Source organism: Heterodontus francisci, chromosome 42 (genome assembly GCF_036365525.1).
Source record: "Heterodontus francisci isolate sHetFra1 chromosome 42, sHetFra1.hap1, whole genome shotgun sequence".
NCBI lineage: Eukaryota > Metazoa > Chordata > Chondrichthyes > Heterodontiformes > Heterodontidae > Heterodontus > Heterodontus francisci.
This window is the reverse complement of record NC_090412.1, coordinates 18,149,858-18,172,465: the sequence shown is the minus strand read 5'-3', so window position 1 is coordinate 18,172,465 and position 22,608 is coordinate 18,149,858. Positions and strand designations below refer to the sequence as shown.

At 42.4% G+C, this 22,608-nt stretch overlaps 1 protein-coding gene across 3 annotated transcripts in view; it reads left to right on the top strand.

The window, feature by feature from the left end:
• wdfy4 (WDFY family member 4) overlaps nt 1-22,608 on the top strand; it is a 235,402-nt gene that overhangs the window by 106,832 nt on the left and 105,962 nt on the right. For 2 of the 3 annotated variants that reach the window (XM_068020680.1, XM_068020682.1), the window contains exons 40-43: nt 16,366-16,443; nt 18,891-19,115; nt 20,702-20,804; nt 21,067-21,248. In XM_068020680.1, the coding sequence (XP_067876781.1) occupies nt 16,366-16,443; nt 18,891-19,115; nt 20,702-20,804; nt 21,067-21,248 (588 nt within the window). The remainder of the gene's footprint in view (nt 1-16,365; nt 16,444-18,890; nt 19,116-20,701; nt 20,805-21,066; nt 21,249-22,608) is intronic. The other variant, XM_068020681.1, reaches the window with a different exon arrangement.

Here is a 22,608-nt window from a genome sequence, read left to right as displayed (position 1 = left end):
ACTACAGCTGTGAAAATAGTTTGAGAAAGGAAAACACTGTCAGAAGAGACAAGGACAGAGGTAGATCTTCTTCAAAGCTGACATACCTGGAGGAGAAGTCATTAAGGGCCCAGTGGCCTCCCTGGCAATATTATTAAACTGCATTGTCACCAACTGCAGGTATTCAGCACTCAAGTGTGAATCCCCAATGTGGTCTCACAACACATACCTAAGTATGTTTTGAGTAACTGCACACCTGAATTATATTGCTGAATTTTTGTTGACGTTAAGCTCAAGCTGCTTCATGCCATAGCAAACTGTTCAGTAACTGCCTGTTTGGTAATTATGAAAGGGCATTATCCCCTATTTCTCATACACCCTTTCAGAACTACACACCTTCAGAGGAGAATGCCTGGTGCAGTATTTAACCTTTCTCTTTTCAATACAAAAATGCTGATATTTTACTGTAATAGTTACAAGAAGACAGTTTAGAACAGTTTGAGATCCACCACCGCCATTCTGTTCCTAAATAATGTTACAACCTAAATAAGGCCATTAACATTAAAATACGAGATATTAGACCAATTAAAAAAATAACACGACAAGATTTCACATTTTAATTCTTTTATCACAACAAGTAAACTAAAAGAAATCCCCATTAACTAAATAATATTTGGTAAGAAACTGATACCCCAACTTACAAAGAAAAGTATCTTCTTTACTCATTAAAACACTTGAAAACCTCACACCACACTTATACGTTATACGGTCATTCTTGATGGCCAAATCTTTGCAGTTAAGTGTCCCAAACTCCTCCCAGTTGCAATGGATTCCATCTCCCAGAACCTTCTCAAAGTGTCTGTCCTCTTTGCGCACTTCTCCGAGCACTTTCAACCTGGGCATCCATGAATAAGGCGATTCCTGGTGGTCCTGTTTCTTTTCTTCTCCACAAACTTCAACTTTCAAAACAGGTTCAAATCTTCACAGCCTTTTGCTGTATGAGGCTTCTCTGAGAGAAGGTATTTCCTCTCTTTCTCCCTGGAGGCTGCCACCACTGGTTGTCTTCCTTTTGTACAGCCTGCTCTGAGGTTGCCATCGCTGGTTTCCTTTCTTACTGCTTGTCTACCTTCAGAAAATCTGTTAAATTTATCTGGAATCAATAGCCTATTGTCCTTTCCCAATATGCAAAGTCCACAAGTCTGATTTCAGCAGAGCCACCCAGGCTTTCGTTGTTTCCAGGTGTTAGCAGCTGCATGCACAATTGCAATCTCAGAATCACTGACTCCTTGTTTACGATCTGAAAGTCTGGGAGGGTGAAACCCATTGTTCTTTAGGTGTTACCCTTGCAGTCTCTGTTTTTCAATGAAGAAGTCTTTGCTCTGGATCTTTGTTGTCCTGGCAAGCAAGATATCTGTCTTGTCTTTAAGCAGAGTTGATGTGAGGTCACCTGACTCTCTGACTCTTATCTTAAACTTGTAAAAATCACAGCTGTTTAAAACATAAACATGTTACAACGTCCAGCATTCATAACAATAATGATTGGTAAAATTGACTTGTGAGCAACAATTAAGAATGGGGTGATATTAATATGCAGGCACCATCTGAGAAAGTATTGTGTCCCCAGTGACTACAGAACAGGGTTGGTAGTTGCTACCAAACTATCCACCCCTTTGAACCACTCATTTTACTAGGATATCTCCTATTGATGTTACTCATGATAATTGGAGATACACTGTTTTATAATGACAGGAGTGTTAGAATGTGAAATGCACAATGTAGAAACTGTTTACAGTGGGAGTCGTGTCCATAACCAGAGGAAATAGATTTAAGGTGATTGATAAATGAACCAGAGGTGAGATGAGGGAACACTTCTTTACGGAGCAAATTGTTATGGTCTGGAACGCGCTGCCTGAAAGGGCAGTGAAAGCAGATTCAATAGTCACATTCAAAAAGGAATTGGTTAAACACTTGAGGGGGGAAGAAAAATTACAGGGCTATGGGGAAAGAGCAGGGGAGTGGGATTAATTGGATTGCTCTACCAAAGGGCTAGCAGAGGCACAATGGACCAAATGGCCTCCTTCTGTGCTGCATCTTTCTGTGATTATAGTAATGAGAATATTTCCATCTTGATGGGCCTTACCTCTTGGCACAAAGGGAGTGGCGTGAGAGAAGCTGTCAGCTGCCAAGGTACACTGTGTTTACCTGGCCTGTCCCTTTAGACTTCAAAGTGTGAGAGTACCTAAGCAGAAATCTGGTCACCTGGCCCCTGTGGGGAAATGTTCTAAACAGACCTGTCCAGTGACCAACTAGAGAGCTAATTGGTCTGGCAGAGGGAAGGTTATATTCAACAAAAGAAAGTCTCTGAAGCAGCAATGATGGCCCGCCTCCTGTTACATGAATGACATTTGAAGGAATCACTTGCAAGTGTGACGTATGCTTTACACGTGATTCTTTCAAGCTGTGGGAAGTCCCAAGATCTCAAGCCCCTAAAAACCAAAACTTGTGATGTACGTTCATGCTTAGAGTAAAAGAGTAATGAACCTCATTGTATCAAATGGCCTTCGTTCATCCTTAATTCTTGTGTATTCGAGGTCTCAGAATGTCTTGTAAAAATTGCTGAAAGCATTAATATTAGGCCTTGACAATCTCTCTACAAAGTTGATCTTTGATCATTTTGTCAAATGTTTGTAGGAAAACAGTGAGCTGCAGGCTGCATTTTTAGGAGGCGAACCCGAGCTATATGGTTGTTTTTCTGCATAAATATTTTAGGGATCATTTTAACTTTGGACAATGGTGTAAAATACTAAATTAGCCCCCACCATTAAAAAACATGCCCAATTTTTGCTTCCATTCACTTCAATGGAATGGGAGATCAGGCAGGATATGTAATGGGCAACTAATTTAATATCATCCCCATTTTATACCATCACCCAAAGTTATAGTTACCCCAGTTGTCCTTTTTAAAGGAGATTTCCGAGAATGAACCATAACTAAAGGAAATTAAGAATTCTTCTCAGTCAGATATTCTGTTTATAAAAAATAATGAAGTTAACACTTTGTTAAAATATTATTTAAAGTCTTGCAGCTGCATCCTTCACAATGTAAGAGTGTTTTTTGTGGTTGTGATAACTTTACCTCACTCAGGGTATTGGTTCCTGGTGTGTAGATGGACAAACTCTCCAGTACCTCACCATTCTTCATGCATGAAGCTTGATCATGTGTGTCAACAAGTTATTCTACAGGGGGTGGAACACAACAGTTGAGCCCGATCCAATCCTCATCTGACGTGCAGGTAAATGCACTTCCAGTAGAAGGTGACTAGAACATAGAACATAGAACAGTACAGCACAGTACAGGCCCTTCGGCCCACAATGTTGTGCCGAACCTTTAACCTACTCTAAGATCAAATTAACTACCTACCCTTCATTCTACTATCATCCATGTACCTATCCAAGAGTCGCTTAAATGTCCCTAATGTATCTGCTTCTACCACCACCACTGGCAGCGCATTCCACGCACCCACCACTCTCTGTGTAAAGAACCTACCTCTGACATCTCCCCGAAACCTTCCTCCAATCACCTTAAAATTATGCCGCCTTGTGATAGCTCTTTCCACCCTGGGGAAAAAGTCTCTGGCTATCCACTCTATCTATGCCTCTCATCATCTTGTACCCCTCTATCAAGTCACCTCTCTTCCTTCTTCGCTCCAATGAGAAAAGCCCGAGCTACCTCAATCTTTCTTCGTAAGACATGCCCTCCAGTCCAGGCAGCATCCTGGTAAATCTCCTCTGCACCCTCTCTAAAGCTTCCACATCCTTCCTATAATGAGGCGACCAGAATTGAACACAATATTCCAAGTGTGGTCGAACCAGGGCCTTATAGAGCTGTTGCATAACCTCGCGGCTCTTAAACTCAATCCCCCTGTTAATGAAAGCCAACACACCATACGCCTTCTTAACAACTCTATCAACTTGGGTGGCAACTTTGAGCGATCTATGGACATGGACCCCAAGATCCCTCTGTTCGTCCACACTACCAAGAATCCTGTCTTTAAGCCTGTATTCCGCATTCAAATTCGACCTTCCAAAATGAATCACCACACTTTTCCAGATTGAACTCCATCTGCCACTTCTCAGCCCAGCTCTGCATCCTGTCAATGTCCCGTTGCAACCTACAACAGCCTTCCACACCATCCACAACTCCAGCAACCTTCATGTCATCGGCAAACTTGCTAACCCAGCCTTCCACTTCCTCATCCAAGTCATTTATAAAAATCACTAAGAGCAGAGGTCCCAGAACAGATCCCTGCAGAACACCACTGGTCACCGAGCTCCAGGCTGAATACTTTCCATCTACTACCACCCTCTATCTTCTATGAGCTAGCCAATTTTGTATCCAGACAGCCAACTTCCCCTGTATCCCATGCCTCCTCACTTTCTGAATGAGCCTACCATGGGGAACCTTATCCAACGCCTTGCTAAAATCCATATACACCACATCCACTGCTCTTCCTTCATTAATGTGTTTTGTCACATCTTCAAAGAATTCAATAAGGCTTGTGAGGCATGACCTGCCCCTCACAAAGCCATGCTGACTGTCTCTAATCAAACCATGCTTTTCCAAATAATCATAAATCCTGTCTTTCAGAATCCTCTCCAATAATTTGCCCACTACCGACGTAAGACTGACTGGTCTATAATTCCCAGGGTTATCCCTATTCCCTTTCTTGAACAAGGGAACAACATTTGCCACCCTCCAATCATCCGGTACTACTCCAGTGGACAGTGAGGACGCAAAGATCATCGCCAAAGGCGCAGCAATCTCTTCCCTCGCTTCCCATAATATCCTTGGGTATATCTGGTCTGGCCCCGGGGACTTATCTGTCCTCATATCATTCAAAATTTCCAGCACATCCTCCCTCTTAACCTCAACCTGTTCGAGCACATCAGCCTGTTCCACGCTGTCCTCACAAACGACCAGGTCCCTCTCACTAGTGAATACTGAAGCAAAGTATTCATTTAGGACCTCCCCTACCTCCTCCGACTCCAGGCACAAGACTAAACAGCAGTATGGACTGGCTGATGTTCCTCCACCCTCACCCTAGATATAGTGCCCCAAATAAGACCAGCTAACTCAAAAGACTGGGGAATTGAACACTGATCAGCATGGCTCACAACATCATCAGGGGAACTTTAGAATGGTATTTGTTAAAAAAAAAGCTCTATTAAATAATAACTATCTTTACAGAGGACCTAGAATAAAAAAACATAATGAGATGAGCAGCCACTACTGTACAAGTGTGGGACTATTGTTTATATTTTCCATGCCTCTTCCTTTTGGGCCTCCTTATCTCGAGAGACAATGGATACGTGCCTGGAGGTGGTCAGTGGTTTGTGAAGCAGCGCCTGGAGTGGCTATAAAGGCCAATTCTGGAGTGACAGGCTCTTCCACAGGTGCTGCAGAGAAATTTGTTTGTTGGGGCTGTTGCACAGTTGGCTCTCCCCTTGCGCCTCTGTCTTTTTTCCTGCCAACTACTAAGTCTCTTCGACTCGCCACAATTTAGCCCTGTCTTTATGGCTGCCCGCCAGCTCTGGCGAATGCTGGCAACTGACTCCCACGACTTGTGATCAATGTCACACGATTTCATGTCGCGTTTGCAGACGTCTTTATAACGGAGACATGGACGGCCGGTGGGTCTGATACCAGTGGCGAGCTCGCTGTACAATGTGTCTTTGGGGATCCTGCCATCTTCCATGCGGCTCACGTGGCCAAGCCATCTCAAGCGCCGCTGACTCAGTAGTGTGTATAAGCTGGGGATGTTGGCCGCTTCAAGGACTTCTGTGTTGGAGATATAGTCCTGCCACCTGATGCCAAGTATTCTCCGAAGGCAGCGAAGATGGAATGAATTGAGACGTCGCTCTTGGCTGGCATACGTTGTCCAGGCCTCGCTGCCGTAGAGCAAGGTACTGAGGACACAGGCCTGATACACTCGGACTTTTGTGTTCCGTGTCAGTGCGCCATTTTCCCACACTCTCTTGGCCAGTCTGAACATAGCAGTGGAAGCCTTACCCATGCGCTTGTTGATTTCTGCATCTAGAGACAGGTTACTGGTGATAGTTGAGCCTAGGTAGGTGAACTCTTGAACCACTTCCAGAGCGTGGTCGCCAATATTGATGGATGGAGCATTTCTGACATCCTGCCCCATGATGTTCGTTTTCTTGAGGCTGATGGTTAGGCCAAATTCATTGCAGGCAGACGCAAACCTGTCGATGAGACTCTGCAGGCATTCTTCAGTGTGAGATGTTAAAGCAGCATCGTCAGCAAAGAGGAGTTCTCTGATGAGGACTTTCCGTACTTTGGACTTCGCTCTTAGACGGGCAAGGTTGAACAACCTGCCCCCTGATCTTGTGTGGAGGAAAATTCCTTCTTCAGAGGATTTGAACGCATGTGAAAGCAGCAGGGAGAAGAAAATCCCAAAAAGTGTGGGTGCGAGAACACAGCCCTGTTTCACACCACTCAGGATAGGAAAGGGCTCTGATGAGGAGCCACCATGTTGAATTGTGCCTTTCATATTGTCATGGAATGAGGTGATGATACTTAGTAGCTTTGGTGGACATCCGATCTTTTCTAGTAGTCTGAAGAGACCACGTCTGCTGACGAGGTCAAAGGCTTTGGTGAGATCAATGAAAGCAATGTAGAGGGGCATCTGTTGTTCACGGCATTTCTCCTGTATCTGACGAAGGGAGAACAGCATGTCAATAGTCGATCTCTCTGCACGAAAGCCACACTGTGCCTCAGGGTAGACGCGCTCGGCCAGCTTCTGGAGCCTGTTCAGAGCGACTCGAGCAAAGACTTTCCCCACTATGCTGAGCAGGGAGATTCCACGGTAGTTGTTGCAGTCACCGCGGTCACCTTTGTTTTTATAGAGGGTGATGATGTTGGCATCGCGCATGTCCTGGGGTACTGCTCCCTCGTCCCAGCACAGGCATAGCAGTTCATGTAGTGCTGAGAGTATAGCAGGCTTGGCACTCTTGATTATTTCAGGGGTAATGCTGTCCTTCCCAGGGGCTTTTCCGCTGGCTAGGGAATCAATGGCATCACTGAGTTCCGATTTGGTTGGCTGTATGTCCAGCTCATCCATGACTGGTAGAGGCTGGGCTGCATTGAGGGCAGTCTCAGTGACAGCATTCTCCCTGGAGTACAGTTCTAGGTAGTGCTCAACCCAGCGGTCCATCTGTTTGCGTTGGTCAGTGATATGCCATAACTGTCTTTAAAGCAAGGTCCCCAACTCAGTGGCACCCACCATGACCCCATCAGATGTCATTTAGTTCAACCTTTGGCCTGACAGCATTGCTTCTCCAAAAAAAGTCAAAACATGCGAACATACGAATTAGGAGCAGGAGTAGGCCACTCGGCCCCTCGAGCCTGCTCTGCCATTCAATAAGTTCATGGCTGAACTGATTTCTCCACATTACCACCTTGCTTCTCAAGAATCTATCTACCTCTGTCTTAAACATATTTAAAGACTGCTTCCACTGCCTTTTGAGGAAGAGAGTTCCAAAGACTCACGACCCTCTGAGAGCAAAAATTTCCCCTCATCTCTGTCTTAAATGGGCGACCCCTTATTTTTAAACAGTGACCCCTAGTTCTAGATTCTCCCACAGGGGGAAACATCCTTTCCACATCCACCCTGTCAAGACCCCTCACGATCTTAGATGTTTCAATGAAGTCGCCTCTTACTCTTCTAAACTCCAGCAGATACAAGCCTAGCCTGTCCAACCTTTCCGCATCAGATAACCTGCCTATTCCAGGTATGAGTCTAGTAAATTTTCTTTGAACTGCTTCCAATGCATTTACATCCTTCCTTAAATAAGAAGACCAATACTGTACACAATACCCCAGATGTGGTCTCACCAATGCCCTGTATAGCTGAAGCATAACCTCCCTCGCGATAAACGATAACATTCTATTAGCTTTCCTAATTACGTGCTGTACCTGCATACTAACCTTTTACGATTCATGCCCTATGACACCCAGATCCCTCTGCATCTCAGAGCTCCACAATCTCTCACTGTTTAGCTGATATGCTTCTTTTTTATTCTTCCTGCCAAAAAGGACAACTTCACATTTTCCCACATTATACTCCATCTGCCAGACTTTTGCCTACTCACTTAACCTATCTATATCCTTTTGTAGCCTCCTTATGTCCTCTTCACAACCTACTTTCCTACGTATCTTTGTGTCATCAGCAAATTTAGCAACCATACCTTTGGTCCCTTCATATAAATCATTTATATAAGCTGTAAAAAGTTGACACCCCAGCACAGATCCCTGTGGCACACCACTTGTTGCATCTTGCCAACCAGAAAATGACACATTTCTGCCTACTCTCTGCTTCTTGTTAGCTAGCCAATCTTCTATCCATGCCAATATGTTACCCCTTGCATCATGAGCTTTTATTTTTTTGCAATAACCTTTGATGTGGCACCTTATCAAATGTCTTCTGGAAATCTAAGTATGGTACATCCACCGGTTCCCCTTTATCCACAGCACATGTAACTTCTTCAAATAACTCCAATAAATTAGTTAAACATAATTTCCCTTTAACAAAACCATGTTGACTCTGCCTGATTGCCTTCAATTTTTCTAAGTGCCCTGCTGTAACATCTTTAATAATAGCTTCTAACATTTTATCTAAGACAGATGTTAAGCTAACTGGCCTGTAGTTTCCTGCTTTCTGTCTCCCTCTCTTTTTGAATAAAGGAGTTACAGTCGCTATTTTCCAGTCTAGCAGAACCTTCCCTGAATCTAGGGAATTTCAGAAAATTAAAACTAACGTATCAACTATCACACTAGCCACTTCTTTTAAGACCCGAGGATGAAGTCCATCAGGACCCGGGGACTTGTCAGCCCGCAGCTCCAACAGTTTGTTCAGTACCACTTCCCTGGTGATTGTAATTTTCTTGAGTTCATCCCTCCCTTCCATTTCCTGACTTACAGCGAATACTGGGATGTTAATTGTATCCTCTATAGTGAAGACTGATGCAAAATACCTGTTCAATTCATCTCCCATCTCCTTATTATCCATTATTAATTCCCCAGACTCACTTTCTATAGGACCAAGGTTCACTTTGTTAACTCTTTTCTTTTTTAAATATTTATAGAAACTCTTACTATCTGTCTTTATATTTCTAGCTAGCTTTCTCTTGTACTCTAATTTTACCTTCCTTGTCAATCTTTTAGTCATTCTTTGCTGCTTTTTATATTCTGTCCAATCTTTAACTGATTTAGTTAACCACGGATGACGGGTCCCCTTGGAATTTTTCTTTCTCATTGGAATACATCTTTTCTGTGTATTCTGAAATATCCCCTTAAATGTCTGCCACTGCATCTCTGTTGACCTATCCCTTAACCTAATTTACCAGTTTACTTTAGCTAGCTCTGCTTTCATGCCCTTATAATTGCCCTTATCTCAGTTGAAAATACTGTTCTTGGACCCACTCTTCTCTCCTTCAAACTGATTGTAAAATTCAATCATATTATGATTGCTGCTACCTCAGGGCGCTTTAACAATGAGGCCATTTTTTTTTTTTTTAATTATTCATTTGTGGGATGTGGGCATCTCTGGCTCGGCCAGCATTTGTTGCCCATCCCTAATTGTCCTTGAATTGATGTTGCTTGCTAGGCCATTTCAGAGGGCATTTTAAGAGTCAACCACATTACTGTGGGTCTGGAGTCACATGTAGGCCAGACCAGGTAAGGATGGCAGATTTCCGTCCTTAAAGAACATTAGTGAACCCGATGGGTTTTTACAACAATCAGCAATGGTTTCATGGTCATCATTTAATTCCAGATTTATTAATTGAATTCAAATTTCACCATCTCCCATGTTCCCAGAGCATTAGCCTGGGCTCTGGATTACAAGTCCAGTGACATTACCACACGCCATCGCCTATCTCGTTGCACAATACCAGGTCTAGTATAACCTGCTCTCTGGTTCCAGAATGTACTGTTCCAAGAAATTACCCCGAAAACATTCTATGTACTCCTCTGCCCATCTGATTTTTCCAGTCTATATGTAGGTTAAAATCCCCCATGATTATCGCTGTACCTTTCTGACAGGCTGCCATCATTTCTTCCTTTATACCCCATCCTACAGTGTGGTTAACATTAGGTGGCCTGTACACCACTCCCACAAGTATCTTTTTGCCTTTATGGTTTCTCAGTTCTACCCAAACTGCTTCCACATCCTGGTTTCCTGAACTTAGGTCATCTCTCTCTATTGCACTAATACCATCATTAATTAACAGAGCTACCCCTCCACCTTTTCCTAGCTTCCTGTCCTTCCTAAATGTCATTTACCCTTCAATATTCAGGTCTCAATCCATGTCATCCTGCAGCCATGTCTCTGTAATGGCTATCAGGTTGTACTTATTTATTTCTATTTGCGCTCTCAATTCATCTGTTTTGTTTTGAATGCTACGTGCATTCAGATACAGAGCCTTTAGTTTTGTCCTTTGACATGCTAGGCCCCCACCTGCCAAGAATGAGGCAGACTAATTTTGTCATGAACATTGATTTTAAATAGTTACTGCAGTGAAGAAAGGACTTGTTAAACAGATCAGCCGTGGCTGGAAAAGACCATTTGTATTTTAACAGACAGTGTTTGGAAGGACAAAGCAGCCATTCCCTTACACATTCAACCCACAATGGACTTTTGATCATCAGACATTGAAGATGGGGGAGCTCGCATTCCAGGTTGACTGCTAAGATGGGCGAATACACAAACAGACATGGTCAAACCAGCTAGTTACATGACTAACCTACTGGGCAACCTGAGTTTTTTGAATTTGTACAAACAGTTTGGGCAAAAAGCAGAATGCTCCTAGACTGAGAAGATCTCTCCTGGCTAGTTTGCCACAGCCTCTCCTGTCTGCCTGCTCCCATCTCTTTCTCACAAGCCTCTGAATCCAGTGAAGACACATGAACCCCAAGAGAGAAAAGTCTCCGACAGTGAACAAGGTTTAAAATGAATACTGGGCCCCAACAAAAAGCAAGATCTACCTACAATCAAGGACTCCACAGTGAGCTCGAAGAACCGTAATAACAGCTCTTCAGATATTGCTTCAAACTTTTCCACTTTATTTTTCTTCTCTTTTCTGTCTCTATTTGCATGTGTTATCGCCTATGCTTGCTAGTGTGGGCACATCGTGTATCCGTAGGCATCAACTGAATTAAAGTTTAAGTTTAATAAGTGTCAACTTTTCTTCTTTAAACCTAAGAAAGCCTGCTTGTACTGGTTTCTTTGCCTTATAATTGGAAAGCAGTGAACAAGGATTCACCAAGGGGGAGCTAAAAAACATGGTGTGTTTAAAATTAAACCCTGTTACAGTAAGACCAGGTGAAGGCTGAGAGGGAGCCCTAGACACTTTTCTCACCTGGTCATAACATCTTTTATTATTTTTGTAACTTCTAGTCTTATCTGTTGATGTACTCTTTGATTTGTACACTCTGTCTCTTCCTGTCATGGTCTGTTTATCATTTGAAAAAAACTCAAAGATGCTAGAAAGTTAGGAAAGCAATTTTCTTTAAATTATTCCCCCTTCATCCATTTGAAAGATAGATATTGATTTAAAAAAAAGCCTAGTTTTTTTTATTTTAAAAAGGGCCAATTAATTTACCTTGATAGATAGCCACCATATTGTATCATCTTGCATCCAGCTGCTCCATTGATAGGGAGAAGCCCCTTACATCTTATAGAGTCTCCATTGATTTTATAGAGTTGCAATTTTGGATTAGCCTGGGAGCTATCTGAACTTGAGACAACCCAGCATCAGCTGGGTGCACAGTCTATACCCCATTGCAAATGATCTAAACTTTAACAGGGGCCTCAAATCTGGGTTCCTATTAAAGCAGCCAATGTCCAAGCTGTGTGACTTTGTGGGCCACTTAGACACAAATGGTTGGAAATACATGAGTCACATATAAAGTTTAAACTAATGTTCCCATTTATCTGCTTAGATGTCAAGCTTTGGATACTAAGCCATCTAAGGGCTTTAGTTAGGATTTAGCCACCAATGAGGCAACAACAGTGAATATCCCTTTCCTAAACATACAGACCTCTAAAAATTAAATCAGAACATCCCCAGGAATTAAAGAAGAAAGAAAGAACCCGCATTTATATAGCACCTTTCATGACTTCAGGACATTTCAAAGTGCTTTACAGCCAATGATATACTTTTGAAACATGGTCAGTGTTGTAATGTAGGAAAGGCGGCAACCAATTTGCACACAGCAAGTTCCCACAAACAGCAATATAGAGAATCATTGAGAGATACAGCACTGAAACAGTCCCTTCGGCCCACCGAGTCTGTGCCGACCAACAACCACCCATTTATACTAATCCTACATTAATCCCATATTCCCTGCCACATCCCCACCATTCTCCTACCACCTACCTGCACTACGGGCATTTACAATGGCCAATTTACCTATCAACCTGCAAGTCTTTGGCTGTGGAAGGAAACCGGAGCACCCGGCGGAAACCCACACGGCCACAGGGAGAACTTGCAAACTCCGCACAGGCAGTACCCAGAACCGAACCTGGGTCGCTGGAGCTGTGAGGCTGCGGTGCTAACCACGGCACTGCCCCAAATATGATCTTATGTTTTTTTTAATGATGTTAGTTGAGGGATTAATATTGGCCAGGACACGGAAGATAACTCCCCTCCTCTTAGAGTCACAGAGTCGTACAGCATAGAAGCAGGCCCTTCGGCCCACCGCGTCCATGCTGATCATAATGCCTATCTATACTAATCCCACCTGCCTGCATTAATTCTATATCCCTCTATGCCTTGCTCATTCAAGTACCTGTCCAGATGCCTCTTAAATGTTGCTACTGTTCCTGCTTCCACCACCTCCTCAGGCAGCTCATTCCAGATACCCACTATTCTTTGTGTGAAAAATTTACCCCTTTGATCCCTTTAAACCGCCTCCCTCTCACCTTAAATCTATGCCCTCTTCGAACTGCTGCCATGGGATCTTTTATATACACCTGAGAGGAGGGATGGGGCTTTGGTTTAACATCTCATCTGAAAGAGGCACTTCTGACAGTGCAGTGTTTTCCTCAGTACTGCACTGTAGGACTGAAGTTTCTGGAGTCAGACTTGAACCCCCAATCTTCTGACTCAGAGGTGAGAGTCCTACCAATGAGTCACATTAAGAATCATTAATGCAGTTAGAACTGAACTGCATGGGCTTCGTAGATGGAATTTATAGCTCTTGTTGAGGGTTGGGGTCTGCGGTGGTGGGAGGTGGATGCAGGGGAACTGCAATTGACTCTTTGGCTGCAGTTGGGACATCTCTGCTTTGATGTGCTTTAAAATTTAAAGGCATTTTTATCAATATGCTTTAAGAATAGACAATAGATGGACAAACTTTCAACACAAAGTACTCCTGGACTTTTATTCCCCTTTAACTTTCCTGAAGCACATAAGCATTTTAGCTCATTATGAAGCCATCAGTTCAGATTTAAAGCAGGAGGCACTGTGACATTATCAGCTTAGTGGCAGTGAACAAGCTATTATGATACATCATCAGCAAAAATGATTGATTGGCTCAGTAACAAGGAATGACCTTGAATGACATTATTAGCTAAGCAATCGTACAGGCCTCACTGCGGCCCCGCTCATACTTGCTTGATGGGTTAATTCCATGAGAGTTTCAGTTAAGTAACAATAATGTTTTGTCAGTGCATTGCTGTGACTAAAAGCTTAATGATCCTGTAAACAAACAAAATATAATCACTGCCTTCACGTTGTGCAGGCATTTCCTGCTGTGCGCTGCTAATGAATATAACATAACAGTGGGGTATCTGGTCTTGGCTGTCTGCCAGGAACCATCTGTACCAACCAGAATCTGTATTTCCTCACAGCAGGGAGGATATAATTGTATTTGTGTCTGCTATGTCACTGGTTACACAACCGCTGTACTAAAAAAAGAATGTGTGTCAAAATTAGAACTTAGTCACGACTACCACAGTTTCTCAAACATAACATACTGTTTTGTGTTCAAAACAAGGTCGAGTTACAAAACTTAGTTTTGTGTTATTTGGGAATACTTTAATTTTATTTTAAATTAAGCTCTAATTTATTCTTTTACAATTTAATGCTGGAGAATTGGGCACAAGGCTGTGGTATGTGTTCTATATGATTACTTGTTTTAGCTGATCCATTTTTCAAGAGGCGGGTAAAATTGTTACGTCTGTTCTGTGGGTTGTTGGACTGATTTCTTGTTCTAATTCATCTTGTTAACTTTAAACACTGGAGCACCATGCATCAGTTGTAACAATGCAGAATCAGGCCTTTTTTGAGACATCACACTTCATGATTCCAGTATGAGCACATGGATCTTTGTTGAGTTCATATTACATGATCCAATATGGGTGCTCAGGTATATCACACTCCGCAATCCAGTATGAGTACAACATGCAATGATTCACTCACAACTCCTACATTAATTCTGCCCTTGATTTGTACATTCTTTGCATACTACCACTAAATCATAGTACATCAAATATATATAAAAATGACATCAGAAGAACAAAATGGAGATAGCAAAATGCACTTAACTCATCTCTTCTGAGCATTCTGTTACCATGGTTATCGGGCCCTCTTAAGTTCCATGGTTGCTGTCCTCACAAACCCTTCAGGAATATTTCATTACTGTAAACGCAAGTGACTTGATTAACATCTTCCAGACCAAATAAGTGAATTTCACACATTCTATTGTCTCTTAATCTTAAAATACCTTTGTCTTATGCCCGCTTATGCAATGCATCCCATACTCAGCAAAAGCTATTTTAACTCATTCTTTGCTGATCCCACAAACAGCCAAGGACATCGAGGTACGCAGGTAGTGTGGACATTCGTTTATGTCAAAAACAGTAAACTGAGCACAAACCTGGCATTTACAGTGTTTGTTACAGAACACAATATATAGAACATTATATTGCATATTAAAAATGTTTGTTCTCAGTTTGCATTGAATGCAAATGCCCCGAGGAAAGTGCATGGGAATGGGACTAGCTGATTTGCTCTTGCAGAGAGCTGGCCCAGACACGACAGCCAAATGGCCTCCTTCTGTGATATACCCAATTATGATTATTTGTATATTGACCTACCTGGAATAATCCTTGAAGTTTAGCTTCATACTGGTTCATTCAGCTGTAATTCCATATTTTATTTACATGGCATTTATAATAATGTATTGAGTCCAGAGGCATTGTATAAAAGCATTACATTCTTTAGGATGAGCATGTATAGTGTGGGGGTGGGGAGAGGACTTCAGCTGGATTGTATTCTTATGGTGCTTGGTGGTTTTGTGCTTCCATCCTTCCCTTTCTTTCCGCCTCTCTCTGTGGTATTATAAAAAAAAAGAGTTGCATTTATAAACCTCATGGCATCTCAAAATGCTTTACAACTAAATGAAGTACTTTTATCACTGCTGTAATGTAGGAAGTACTGGCTGTTTCCCCTGGCGGAAGGGCCCAGAACTAGGGGGCATAGTCTCAGGATAAAGGATTGGCCATTTAGGACTGAGATGAGGAGAAAGTTCTTCACTCAGAGGGTTGTGAATCTTTTGAATTCTCTAACCCAGAGAGCTGTGGTTGCTCAGTCATTTATATTCAAGACTAAGATTGATAGAATTTTGGACACTAAGGGAATCTTGGGGATAGGGTAGAAAAGTAGAGTTATGGTAGATCAGCCATGATCTTGTTGAGTGGCGTAACAGGCTTAAGGATCCTGCTCCTATTTTTTTATGTTCTTATGAAACAAGGCAGCCAATTTTTACACAGCAAGGTCCCATTATCAGGAATGTGACGATGACCAGATAATTTGCTTTTTAGCTGGTTGAGGGATAAATATTGGCCGAGACACCAGGGAAAACTCCTCATTCTTCTTTGAAATGGTGTCATGGAATCTTTTACATCCACCTGAGAGGACAGACAGAGCCTTAGATCAACGTCTTATCTAAAAGACGGCATCTCTGGCAGTACAACACTCCTTCACTCCTGCACTGAAGTGTCAGCATTAATTTTGTGCCCAGGTCTCTGTAGAGGGGCTTGAACCCACAATCTTCTGACTCAGAGGTGAGGGTGCTACCGCGGAGCCAGGGCTTGGTGAGAAGGTGGTGGTGGGGGTGGGGGGGGAGGGGTGGCATCTAATTGCATAAACCTCCAGGGAGAAAGCCTGGACTGCTTGGTTCTTTCCCAGTTTTGAGTAAGAGATTTTGGTCCACTTGTGCCCAGTTATTTTTAAATGTAGGTTTTTATGCTACTTACATGTTTAGGCAACACAGCTCTAATTCTTTTGTTTGTGTGTGTAGGAATTCACAGTTAGTATGGATGTGCAAAGGAAAATGGGACAAGAATTGTTTGCCAGCCTCCACAAGGAACATCGACAGGTAACATTTGAGACAAACTGTTAGCGGCAATTAAATGGCTCCTCTCCAGTGTACCAGCTCATTTTTAGTGATGAGATTCTCTTCTAATGACAAACATCAGAATCCCAGACTGCCTCCAGAAATGTAAGATTTCAGCGAAATAGATTTTGTTAGCTTGTTGCTAATGATGGTGAAAAATTAGTCATTGACCTGTTTGTCATTAAAGTGGAACTTGCTCCCTTTTATCACAAAATCCACATTGATATTGGTTAAAAAAAATCTGCAAAATTTTGTGTTTGAATTTTATACAGGTATTCCATGTATAAACTGCGCATTTTAATCTTTATTTCCTATTTTATCAACAAACTGAGAAATGACTTTCCGGAACCCAATTTTCCAAATGTTGGTAGAGCAGAAATTAGTTTATTTTCTTGCCAGTTTAATATTTGTTGATGTGGTGGCCCAGAGGTTGCATTGGTATAGGAAATGTCAAAAACCTTTGACCTTTGAACCAACTACCAAGGACACTCTCCGCCTTGTTTTTTGTTTTCAGTTCTGTGGCAGTGATCGTATTTTTGGGTCTCTGATACAATTCCCCCATAAAAGGTCCCAATCTAAATAACCAATCTGTGCTGCATTAGCTGATGGATGGAAAGATAAAATGATAGAGCAAATGAGCTTGCATATATATGTGTCTGTCTATATCATACATTTTCAAGGTGTTTCAAAGCATCCTACAAACAGCAGCATGATAAATAACCAGATAATCTTTTTCTTTAGTGATGTTAGTGGAAGGACGAATGTTGAACAGAACACAGGGAGAACTCTCCTGCTCTTTGAATAGTGTAGTAGGATCTTTCGTATCCACCAAAGAAGGCCAGCAAATCCAAAAGATGGCACCTCTGACATTTGATGCATCTAGCTCCTTTCACCTTGCTAATAGTACAGGTGCAAATAAAGCCGGGGATTGGGGGGAGGTGCTGAGGGGGGAGGTTAGGCGCGCGGGGTGGGGGGTGTTGGGGAGTGCAAGGATAGTCTGCAAGCAGTCTATGGGACTCTAGCGACAATTAGGCTGAAATATTTGTTTCCAGTTTATGAAAAATAAAAGTGTATTGATGATCCCTCGAAATATGGCAAGGCGTTTGCAGTGTCTTCAAGATTGTGACCTGGGTCAGCTTCATGAAGTTCCATGCAAATATGTCTGGATACTAAACTGGCGTTTCAGTGACACGCCTCGAAATTATTGCTTGTGATATTTATTTATTTAGTTAGAGATACAGCACCGAAACAGGCCCTTCGGCCCACCGAGTCTGTGCCGACCAACAACCACCCATTTATACTAATCCTACATTAACCCCATATTCCCTACCACATCCAGACCAGATAGTTTCGGGCAGAGCAAAGGGCGTCTTTCACCGAATTGATAGTCCTCCAGCAGCAGTTGATGTTTGTCTCGGTGTGTGTCCCTGGGAACATTTCTGACTCCTGGAGCTAAAATGATTGACCTCCAACAACCACAACCATCTTACTTTGCGCTCGGTATGACTCCAGCCAGCGGAAGGTTTTCCCCCTGATTCCCATTGACCTCAGTTTTGCTAGGGCTCCTTGATGCCATACTCGGTCAAATGCTGCCTTGATGTCAAGGACAGTCACTCTTACCTCACCTCTTGAGTTCAGCTCTTTTGTCCATGTTTGAACCAAGGCTGTGATGAGGTCAGGAGTTGAGTGGCCCTGGCGGAACCCAAACTTAGAGTCACTGAGCAGGTTAGTGGTAAGCAAGTGCCGCTTGATGGCACTGTTGATGATACCTTCCATCACTTTACTGATGATAGAGAGTAGGCTGATGGGGCGGTAATTGGCCGGGTTGGACTTGTCCTGCTTTTTGTGTACAGGACATATCTGGGCAATTTTCCACATTGCAGGGTAGATGCCAGTGTTGTAGCTGTACTGGAACAGCTTGGCTAGGGGCGTGGCAAGATGAAAAGCCGTGGTATTCTCCCCTACTGTGCTGGCCAACATTTATCCCTCAACCTACATCACGAAAACAGGTTATCCGGTCATTGCTATTTATGAGAGCTTGCTGTGTGCAAATTGGCTGCTGCATTACAATGGTGACCACATTCCAGGTGTGCTTTGGGACCTCCTGAGGTCATGTGAAGCACACTAAATAAATGCAAATTCTTTTGTTTCTTCCTTTATGTTAAACTGTGTGCACATTGGGCAGCCTTGTGATCCTTGACATGAGGCCAAAGGCCTTTCTTAAACTTGTTAGCATTTGTTAAGTGCGTGTGACATGACCCCTGCTCGATATTCTGTTTGATATTGCGTGCTTATCGCCTGGAGTCTGTGCAATCCAGCACAGCAAATACTGCAGGGTCTTTTGTAAAGGAGAAAGTGCATGTTTAAAGGAACAATTGAGCTACCAGCTGTAGACACCATCTGTTGAGGCTTTTCACTTTTGTCCCTAGATGCAGCAGTGCATTCTGAACCAAGCATCGAAAGACTGGGCGAAGATTGAACGACAGCTGCTTCAAGAGAGAGGATTATGGGGTCCTTCATCAGGGTCACAGCAGGATGCATGGATACTGGACATGGCTGAGGGCCCCTGTCGAATGAGGAAGAAGATGAGACGAAATACCATTTGCGTCAATTATGCTTATAACGCATGTCGAGAAAAAGAGGCCAAAAGTGAAGTAAGATTATATCTTCTGGATACTGCATTGAATCTTCAAGCAGAAACCAAGGCATCATTGTCTAAGCTAGTGAAGTGGCACATCTATTAACAAAAGCAGATAATTAATTCCATATGACTGCAATATTAGGTTGTGTAGTAAACATGACCTTTTTCTAATGGATGCTTAAATAGAAAATGTTAAATTATAAAATAATAACAGTTTTCAGGGTGCAGCCTTTGCTACATGCATTAAATAAATAGAAAATGTAATGTTTGTGGTCCTCACCTAATAGTTACTCAAAAGGTGGCACCTTGCTGTGGTGAGCGTCTCTTGTTGGTGCAATTAGTAGTGAGAACACAAATCGGTAAATTAAGTAATGTTAAAAGTTAGTTTTAGTGACTGCAAATATTAATTACTTTAATATAAAGAAAGAAAGCTCTCTGTCTCAGACAGTCCCTGTGATAAGCATTTTTGGACAGAGTGAGAGGGTCACTCTTTGAAGTGGCTTAGAGACAGAGGGGTTGAACTGGAGCGTTGTTGTGCCTATTTAATGGGTATTAAGCAGGTGCAATGAGGACAGGGAATAAAGTCCAATAATATCCTGCAACCCAATTACACCTGAAAAATGTCCAAGCTAAAGTTTGGTTGCGCCATGTTTTGTGCACCCCCGGCGACATTCTTAAACAGTTGTTAGGCTCCTTACGTTTGTAAATGAGGGGCCTGACCCCTGTTTTAGGCCCCTTGACGGAGTTTTTTTGGGATGGGCAGAGCGGGAGGCAGGCCTGCTCCTTTCAGGCCTCGTCAGTGGCTGCTGTGGCCTAAGAGGTGGCCCCTGTGAGAAGTGGAAGGACATTATTCTGTCTAGGCAATGTAGCTGAGGTAAAGGTTTCTAGCAACCAGGAGTAGGGAGGGAAGACATTGCTGTTGGCACAGTTTAGAGGTTAAAGGTTATGGCCAATCCAGGAAGCGTCAAGAGCTTGAGCTGAAGAGAATTTAACTTTGCTCCAGTTCCCATGTTTTATTTGAATAATTAAACAACCCTAAAATTAACTACAGATGAAGAAAGCTTTGCTGCAAATGTAAATAAACACAGGCTACTTCATTGTCTCATATTCCTTTACAGGCATAATCCTCTGTGCAGACAGAACTTGACAGGAAAAAACATTCATGCATTTATATCGAGTTTTATCAGAAATGTATCAAAGCTTATAATGAATCGCTAAGGTTTTTTGTCATGCATTTGTCGGTTCATTCTTATTCAGGTTGAGCCCTTTTCATTATGTCAACATTTTCTCCACTCTGTATTTTGTTCTGAATTTGGAGACTGTGTGAATAGACATTTTCAGTTTCATAATTAAAATTCTCAGTTTCATAGTTAAAATGTTAAACAATTTGTTGAGACATTCCGAATGACTTGGCAAAGAAAACTGTCTTGAATTGATACCACACCTTATTGCATCTTGAAGACCTTGCAAAGTGTTTTGCATCCATTGGATTACTTTTTGAAGTGTACTTATAGTTATTTTGTAGTAATCTTTTGTGGAGAATCAGGTAAAATGTACATTTGTGAAATTGTTAACTGACTGCATTTAGTTTTGTTACAGGTCAGTAAGAATCTTGCACTCAATTTTGGAAACGAGGAGTTTTACATGAAGTTATGTTCCACGGTAGAACATGTGGGAAGCACCGACAAGCAATTCTTCCCAGGTAAAACTCTGGGACTCTTCAGCATTCCTGCTCCTAGGCAAAATCCATTGTCATTTGTATCCGCGACTAAACTTTTATGGGGCGAAATTAACAGTTCAACTTAATCCCTAAAACACTGGCCTTCATGTCCCTTTCTGCTGGTTTGTGGTAGGAGTTATAGGATGTTTTATTATGTTAAAGATGCTATCGAAATGCAAGTTATTATTGGTGGATGTGAGTTCGAATATAGTCAGCTTTTTGTCTTTCTCCATTTTGAATTTAGCAGAAAACGTCCAAACAGTATTGACATTGAGTTTGGGTGAAGGAGACATCGATGAAAGAGGCATGGACTGTAATCAACTGACTTTCTTCCCTGCACTTATCGAAAGTATCCAGCCCGAAGAATTCTTTGAGGATTGTGTGGAGAGACAAACCATTCTCCAGGTTTTGGATGAGAAAGAGAAGGCAGGGAATATATTTTTCAATGTTTTTAAGCTGATTGCTTTTTGCAGTTGGTATTGAGTTGATTCAGTGCAAAAATCGTTATTTAAGCTTGTTACAGTTTTTTGAGATCTATGGAAGTTTGGTTGAATTTAATTTCAGCTAACTTCTGCAGAAAATATACAGGTCACATGCTAAAGGCCAATTCAAAAACTCCTACTGTGCCCCTTCATCAAAAGCAATAGCATTTATACAGTGGAGATCATCCCAAGGCACTACACGGAGGTGTAATTAAAAAAAGAAATGGACACTGAGCTAAAGGAGATTTGTCCAAAATCTTGGTTAAAGAGATTTTTTTTAAGGACGGTCTGAAAGAGGGAGATGTTGGGGTTTCTGGACGGACTTCCAGAGTGTGGGGTCCAGATAGCTGAAAGCATGATGACAGTGGTAGTGTCGGGAGGGGGGGGGGGCGCAAAGAGGTGATGGGGGACTGGGATCCAGTAATGGTCAGCAAGGCTGCACTGACTGGAGCTCTTTTCTCCAGAAAAGTGCAGGCTGAGGGGTGACCTGATCGAGATCTTTAAGATTACAATAAGACTTGATAGCGTAGGCGTAGAGAAAATGTTCCCACTTGTGGGGGAGTCCAAAACTAGAGATCATAGTAGTTGAGGCAAATATGCTTTTAAGCACATGAGGTAGAATGGATTAGAAGGATATGTTGATCGAGTTACATGAAGCAGGGTGGGATTGAGCTCATGTGGAGCATGAACGCCCGCGTAGGTCCTTTAGCCTGAATGGGCTGTTCCTGTGCAGTGCACTCAATGTAGCTTGACGTAAAAACAGGTGTGATGGACAAAGAGATTTGGTGCGAAGGGCAGCAGAGATTTGGATGAGCAGCAGTTTGCAGAGCGTGGAGGGTAGGAATCAAGGAGAGCTCTGTAAAGCTCACTCCGATACTCTGTAATGCTCACTGCCAGCCCCCTGGGCCTTTATCCAGCATAAGCCAGCAGCTTCAGGACCGAAGGGGGTGAATTTTGAAATTAAATAGGGTGGAAACTGAAGAGATCAGGCTTACAGCCATTGAAATAAGTGTTGATGATGTAGCTCTGATCGAGCAATTCTATAAATGCTGCCCTCACAGTTCATGTTATAACTCTTCTACTTCTAGACGCTGTATTATTTGATTTATATTAATTGCCCTTTGCTACGAGCATCTTTATGTACCACATATGGTTGCTGTTTGTAAGTCAGGGGGGATTTGCTGTATCTGTCATGGTTGAGCTCTGAAGGAACAGGTGCGCGTAGGTAGAACAAGTGAACCGGGATAATATAATTAACAGCAGTGACTTATGCTGTGCTCATATTTTGAATGTTTATCTTTTAA